The following is a 7,804-nucleotide window of genomic DNA, read 5'->3' as shown; positions in this document are numbered from 1 at the left end:
GCACACTGAGCCACAAAGCAGCCCTGAATCTTGTCATCTCACCCCATCTAAAACCACCCACAAATCATCCCCGGAAAATACCGGCCTCAAACTTCATTTTCAGTCTCTTACTGAACCACTTGCAATCATATCCATGGATATGTCCACAGAGAATCCAGCTTTCCACAACAAATAAATCAAAGCATTAGGGGTGGATTCTTGAGACAGCAGAGGCTGAGAACATCATTTAATGCCCAGCACTAAAAATCCAGGGCTGAAACACAATACTTAGGTGGGGAAAGGCAAAGTAGTTTGGATTATGCAAACGAGGACTTTTTCCCATAAAGTTTCACCTCCACAGCTGGACACAAACATCAAACCTGAGAGGCTTGAAGAGATTCAAATGACCACTTCTTTTATCAGCTTGTTTGCTTTGCTGACTCAGTGATTTGATTGCTCTGGTATTGCCCCCACCTTCCTGAGACAAAAGCAGCCTCTGTGAAAGTATTCTGGAATTTGATCTCAGCACCTCTGAAAGCTCTGTACAAAGACTGGATGGTGGCTGGGGCACAGCCTCCAGGGGACTGAGCTCCATGAAATCACTGGCATGAAATCCCGCGGGATTTTTCAGTCCCTGGGGTCTGCAGGAGCACAGGGATCCCTTTCTGTCCCTGTGCACATGCTGTGCTCACCCTCTGCACCCCGTGGGCTGTCCTGCTGCTGCTACCAGGTGGCTTGAGCTCTGTGACCTGTAACTCATCTGCCTCTTCACTTACTGGTGACTCATTTTTACACTTACTCAAGTCACAAGTCCTTCCTTCCACTTTTTGACGACTCTTTCCTAATCCTCTAGTCCTTTAAGAGCCCCTAGTGCAGAGACACACGGGTCTCTTCTGTGCCCTTTCCTTCCTTTGCACTTGGATGATTTCCTACTGTCTCGCCAGCACTACTTATTTCACAAACTGAGAGATCTCTTGCACTCCTTTATCCCCAAAACAATCTTCTGAGAGCCATCCAAATGCATCTAAATTAAAAAATGAAACATGTATTTATGAAAAGAAGATTCTGAGCAAAATTTTCTTTGCTACCAGTGCAGGAGAATCAGTGAACCACAGATATCTTAAAAACTCTCCTGGGAGTCCTTCTTCCCAGCAGACTGAGGAAGTATCTGTTTTCATAGACTCAAGAGAATCCCAGAATGGTTTGGGTTGGAAGGGACCTTTAAGATCATTCAGTTCCAACCCCATGTCTGTGCAGGGACACCTTCCACTAGAGCAGGTTGCTCAGGGCCCTATTCAAACTGACCTTAACACTTCCAAGGATGGAAAATATCTTGGATTTTGTATTGTATGTAGATAACTGAAACATTACAATGAACATCAGAAACAGAAAAAGATTTATTAGAAATATTACACAGATTTTTGCATCATACATTTTAATAATGTTAATATTTAAATATTAGCATGTCCAAATCTGGCAATGCCTAGTATGTACATTCTAATGTGCTCTTTGTATAAATTAGGTTACGATGTAACATCTGTACCCAATAGGGAAAGCTAAAACTGTCAGAGGTGATTATCCCACATGGCAAACTCAAGCCTGGACCAACAGTCAATAAAAACATTGTGTCCAGCACTGCCCAGAGGGACTTGGCACACGTGCAAGTCAAAAATGCAGAGACCATCAGCTAAGAAAAAAATGTTAATTGCAGTTCAGTGAGAAGCTGTTTCTACACCGCATCAGTGAGTGAGTGTAGATGGCACTGGAGTTGGTACAAACCAACAGCTGAGCATAGTACAAGTTATTGCTGGGTTTAAAAATGCCTTAATGCTCCATGCCCTGAGTCTTTTTAGGCAATAGCCCTCTTCTGACAGGAAAATGCATAATCTCATCCCATACAGACCCTGCCTGTGATCAGATGCACAAGGCTCAGCTTTGCCAACAGCTGGCCCTGTCAGATCCTTCCCGCTGGAATACCCGGTCCCCCCAGCGCAGCAGGATGAGGGAGGTATGGACAAACCAACAAGCCCAGGCTCACGAGGTCACTACCAAGGAAGGGGGAAAGTCAGGGAGGCAAAAAGGTAGATTTTGAAGAGTTGCAGGTCAGGAATCAAACAAGGAAGAACCAGCTGTTCTGCCTGCGTGCACACACTCGGTCTGGCCAGAAAGCTCGCACGTAACTGGACACACAAAACAAGATAAATCATAGAGCAAACCTGTAAAAAACAAACTTCAAATCACAAAAATAAAACTGCCAAAACTCAAAGGGGATGTGCACAAGCCAAAAATCCCTCTGCTTAGCACAGCTGCCTTGTTGCAGCACAGGAAGAACTGGGAAATCTTTGTCCCCTTTGCATTTCCGTGACTGTCACAGGCACAGGAAGGGGAACAACAGCAAAGGCAGCTGTGCTGTCTCCCTTCCTTATCTTCTGAGATCCACCCCAGGCTGCACTCTGAGGAGAAATATTCCTCAAGCTGACAATCCATATGGAGTCTCTGATGTCCTTTGCTGTCCACAAAGGCCCAGGTGTGTCTGTCCCACATTCCCTGCTCCTCACACGCTGGACTCTCACTCTGCTCAGTCTCCCCATGTACCTTCTGAAACAGCTCTTCAGCCTTCCTAGAAAACCTTCTCAGAGGGCTGACTCTGGGCTGGCTCCTCCACACCTCTGTACCTTCCCAAGCCATGAAACAATTTGTACCTTCTATGTCTCACCCGAAATTCCAGGAGCCAGACTGTACACTTTTCACACTGTAATCTCCTTTCCCCTCTAACAGCTACAGCACAACAGTCACACGCTGCAATATCCCTCCATGGAATGTCACTGAAATCCCCATTCCAACCATCCTTCTCACATGCTCATCCAAAATCAGCTGTTTGGTTTCCTGCAGTCCAACAGACTTCCCAAGTACACACCCAGGCACGTGCAGGTGCCCATGAGTGAGGGTGCATTCAGGGAGCACATGGTGACATGGGAAGAGATTCCATCTGCCTGCACCAGGGAAAGATCCATCACTCCTAAGAGGCAAAGACAGAAAGGATTTAGGCAGTTTAGGCAAACTTACTGCTCCAACGGTATCCGTGCTGCTAAACACCATCCCCATCATTCCATCACATGTTCCACTCCAGGACATCTTCAGAGGATTCTCAAAACTCCTATAAAAACTCTCCATAGCTTACCTTGACTAAACTCCCTAAAATTTAAAGGCAGCTTGAACTTTTGCATTTCAAATTTGACATGTCCTACAAAGGCCCATAGATTCTGAAAAATCAGGCCAGACTGCAGCACCTTATATAGGACAAATTTAAATTCATATTGAAATTTTAAGGCAGTATGAAAAAACAGCAGTAATTTGTGAAAATGCAGGTCTAGAAATGTAATTTTGCAAAGTTCAAAGGGAAGAAAAATACACAATATTGTAACAGAAAAATGATCAAATAAACAGTATTCCTAATCTCAAAAAATAATCTGGAAAACCATCTCTCAATCTTGAAGTATCAGCTTTTCAAAATGAGATGTTTTTCAGGTTTGAGGACTGAGCAAAAGGTGAAACTGAGTATCTTTTTCCCTGTTACAGTTCTGTGCTCTTAACTCCTGTATAAGTAAAAAATTTTAAGAATATACCATTCTAACCAGGTAGAATTAGTGTTTGGTCTATGCTACAAGGGGGGCACGGGAGACCAAACTGCAAAGAGATGACAGAAACTTTGCTTTGCACAAATCATTTGGGGGGGGGGGGGAAGTTGTTTGATCCCCCAGAATGGTCTGGAAGGTTGGAGTGAGCCTTGGAGACACAGATCAGTGTCAGGACAGGGCTTGGTGCAAATGATGCTGACACAGGATAACACACATTCTGTGTGCCCTGAATCACATGGGACACACTTCCAGTGACCACAGGGTTAAGATTATCCTTCTTTTTACATCAAGAGGAGCCCTCTGACTTTGAAATTTTTACCAGAGGTTGGGAATTAAAACAGTTTTTCTCATCCCTGCAAGTGCCCAATCCAAAGCCTGCTGAGGAATATGGAATTTTCTGTGCTGACTTCACTATGGTTCTGAACTGCAGCCCATTGGAGAGAATTGGGATCCCTGCCAAGGGACACCTCCAGGGAAAAGAGCTGCTGCATCCACGAGGCAGTGGAGCTCTGCAGTGTGGCTGCCTGGCTAAATGAACTCTGCTTAGCAGAGTTCTCTTCCACCTTATCCCGTAAGAGGAGACCTGCATCTGAGAACACAGAGAGCAGCTCATCCCAGGTTCTCCAGGGATGGCAGAGTGTGTGCTGAGAAATCCTGGAGAGTTCATTCCACCTGGAAAGCACTCTCTTGCAAAGATCCAACTCTGGCCAGCATTCACAGCTGCCTTCTCACAGTATAGGATGACACCAAGCGTGCAAGGGCACTGTGAGTGCGTGCCACTGTCCTCTTCTATCACACAGGCTCTCAAAAGACTGGAATCAGACTTTCCCACAGAATAAATGTCAGACTAAAACTAAGAGCAAGTGATGCTTTTCTCCTTCTGCAGAACAGGCACACACGTCCTTTCTGTTCAATACACTCACTGGCCTTGGGCTCTACCATCTATCCCTGAATCCAGCATTTTGCTGTGAGAAAACCAAGTCTGAACTAGGTTGTTTACTAATTAGTGTTAAAAAATAAAATCAAACAACAAAAACAGATGTTGAGATCAGCCACCTGCAAAGCCCCAGAAACCCCAAAACCAAGTTTCTTCTGTAAAATCTTGTTTCTGTTTAATGAGCCTTTTTCCAGGAGTTATGAGCAGTGAGTACCAGTATTTTTTGTAAGAGAGAAACAATCCCTAGCTCCCTAAGACTAATGTTCACAAACCACCAGGTCTGGTCACAGCCTTAAACACAGTAACTAAACACCAACTTTCTCCTACCAGCATAACCTGGAGCAGCCAGGCAGCCTTCTACCAGATCCTGCACGTGGATGCTCTCCCAGACCTGCTCCAGGAACAAATCAAGTGGCCTGTCTGATCCTGCCACCCTTGGAGACAAACAGAAAAAATTAACTTCATGAGGTGAAATAAGAGAAACAGTATAATGGAAATGAACAGTATCTTTCAGACCTTTTGCTAACAGCATTACTGAGGTGGAAAGCTGCTCGCTGGCGCCTTGTGTCCGTGACACAGAGACGGGTTCCAGTTACATTCTTTGTAATTTGTGAAGATGCAACTTCCATTGGTACTAATATATCACTGTGTTCATTTACAGGGTAACATCACTTCCAAGCATGTAACAGTGCCCTGTGGACTGTATTTTATTGGACAGGGCACAGGCTGTCTCTAGATTCATGTCTCTATGCAGCAATTACATATCTGTGCTGACTAGACAGGAGCAACACAGAAAAAAAGAAGTTACTGCACTCAATCCACATAAAATATGAACTAATGAGATGTCACTGTATTGCTCAGAGTCATCACCTGATTACTGGCACCTTCCAGACTAAAGCTATTAAATTGCATTTGCAACGTTCCTGTGATAACTGTGCCTGCACAGTCAGCTGGGAAACCGAGCTCTGGCTTCCCAGAGTAACCAAGTAACAAAGTTGTAGTAGTAAATCTATTTTTCCTCAAAGAGATTACTTCTGTTTGAGCTGAAATGAAGTCCCAGCACCTAACAGGATCTTCTAGAGTTCTTTCACTAACTGGTGATGGAACAGAGGGTCACAAATTGTCCTGTTATTGTCCTGCTGATTACACTATGAGGAGCAAACTAGTGCAGTTACTGGGTGAGGTGTGTGAGTAACTCAGGCTAAGGTTCTACACACTTAGTGCATCTGTCATGGTCTTCTAGAAAACACATAGAGGCAAGAAAACAACACGTATTTGGGATGAGTTAAGCATGTTTTGGCAAGAAGAGCATTTTTGTGAGCTTTTGTATTAATATTAATATTAATCTCCCAGCCTCCCTTGAGTGCCAGCATAGTCCACATTGACTTAGAACTTCATTCTGTAGCAGGTCTCCTGTCGAGGCAAACATTGTTAGCCCAAGGGAATCTCCAGGAATATCTCATGTGTGCTCGGAAATGCTCTGTGATTTCCACGTGGGAATAAAATTACAGATGAATTTGGCTTGTAAAGATGGACAACAGGTATTTATTTGGTTGCAGTCCCAGATGTAATCAAAGTTACGGAAGAGCTTTCTTTCCAACTAAGAGCTTCAGTTGGTTGTGGAAGAGGAGCAAGCGGGTTTTTAAAGTGATCGAGTGCATCTGTAGCATTCTTTGTTCTCTTCCCCACTTCTGTCCAGCTCTTGCTCTGCACCTCAGGTCTCGAAGTACTTGTAAATCTGGGCGACGTACTGCATCACGCTCTGCCAGTCCGGCCGGTCCGTGTACATCATCTCGCTGAGCTCCTGCACAGGACACACAGGGCAGAGCTCAGACAAGCACCACCAGGGTTCCCTGAGGAGCTGAGGCCACTGAACACTTCTGCTTCCACCCCAGAGCTCCCTAAAGCCACACACACTGGAGTAGTGATCTACTGGCCAAGTGCAATTCTGAAACTCGTAAACAAACTGGTTAAACAGCCACACACAGCCTACAGGCTGAAAAGATTTCTTCCACCTGCAAAGACCAATCCTCTATATAACCTCACTTACAACTTCATTTATAACTTCATTTAAGTTGCTGCTTCTTTGCATGTCTTTGCTTCTGTATTTAGCTCATGAACCCCATAATATTTTTCCTTTCATATTAAGCTTATCTCGCCCTTGTCATATTGTTGATTTTGGAAAAGGCTTTTTGAACAGTTTAGAAAGCGAATTATCTTTCTGTTTCTTCAAAAACAAAACCAAAAGGAAACAAGCTCTAACAGGCAAGTCTTTGTCCATGAAAATATGAATAATCTGGAGTTGGCATCCCAGAGGAGGACATAATCAATATCCTCGTTTCAATACTAGATGACCTTCGTAAGCTCCTTCAAATTATATTAATTCTGTGATTCTTCATGTTCTTTTTGGAAGTTTTCCTAGCACTATGAGCTTTCAGATGATGGTACAGCCTTCCCCAGCACTATGTGAACACTTTCAGAGCAAGATCACAGACTGGTCACATGGCAACAAAGGCACTGGAACAGTGTATGAAGCAAATCCTCCCTTGCTAAAAGAAGGTCACTCACCAGACTGGGTTTGATGCCCACACTTTCAGCAGCTTGAAATGCTAACAGCAGATTTCTCTTCTGTAAAAATAAAAGTTCAAAAGGATTAACACCAAGGTATGACTCCTGAACCCTTCCTTGCATCTGGGTAATCAGTAAGTTTAAATGAGCAGATATATTTGAAAACTGTAAACCACTGGATTCCACACTTGCACACAGATTACTAAGGTACACTCACAAGTTCTTTGTCTTTGAATAGTTCATCTACTTTGCCCAAGCTACAGCCCTCTGTTTCTTACAGAAAGGTTCTTGTGGAACTGATAACTTGGAAAAAAAACCCACTGAACTTCTGTCTTTATTATGAGTGACAGGTTTCTGCAGGTGTTAACTAATGTAAGGCATTCCTTTATATAGTATATTTTTTGTTGTAATAGGTACTGTCTGAGGTAAATCCAGATTCCCCCCCTTTGTGAGGATCCAGACTAGTGTAATCCAGCATGTGTGATGTGTGCTGCTGCCTCAGGAGTCCAGGAATGCTTTAGCCTTCCAAAAGGGATGCTGCCCACAGCACTTACTGGGTTCAGCCAACCTGTCACTGACTCTTTATCCAGTAGTCCCTGCATTTCCCTCTGGGAACTCACTGTTGGTTTCCTTCCCCTGTTCATCCATTCCGTTCACTGTGAGTTCTGCAAATGCTGTAGGA

At 44.0% G+C, this 7,804-nt stretch overlaps 1 protein-coding gene across 4 annotated transcripts in view; it reads right to left on the bottom strand.

Annotated features, from left to right (window-relative positions):
- Positions 1 to 1,358: 1,358 nt before the first annotated feature.
- The window catches only part of SPECC1 (sperm antigen with calponin homology and coiled-coil domains 1), an 89,914-nt gene continuing 83,468 nt past the window's right edge, over positions 1,359 to 7,804 (bottom strand). For all 4 annotated transcript variants that reach the window (XM_027744632.2, XM_027744655.2, XM_039381010.1 and 1 more), the window contains 2 exons: positions 7,123 to 7,182; positions 1,359 to 6,358 (listed from right to left, as the gene is read on the bottom strand). In XM_027744632.2, the coding sequence (XP_027600433.1) occupies positions 6,269 to 6,358; positions 7,123 to 7,182 (150 nt within the window). In that variant the 3' untranslated portion in view covers positions 1,359 to 6,268. The remainder of the gene's footprint in view (positions 6,359 to 7,122; positions 7,183 to 7,804) is intronic.

Source organism: Pipra filicauda, unplaced genomic scaffold (genome assembly GCF_003945595.2).
Source record: "Pipra filicauda isolate LSUMZ 115617 unplaced genomic scaffold, ASM394559v2 scaffold211_size2331000_pilon, whole genome shotgun sequence".
Lineage (NCBI taxonomy): Eukaryota > Metazoa > Chordata > Aves > Passeriformes > Pipridae > Pipra > Pipra filicauda.
This window is presented reverse-complemented; position numbering and strand designations above follow the sequence as displayed.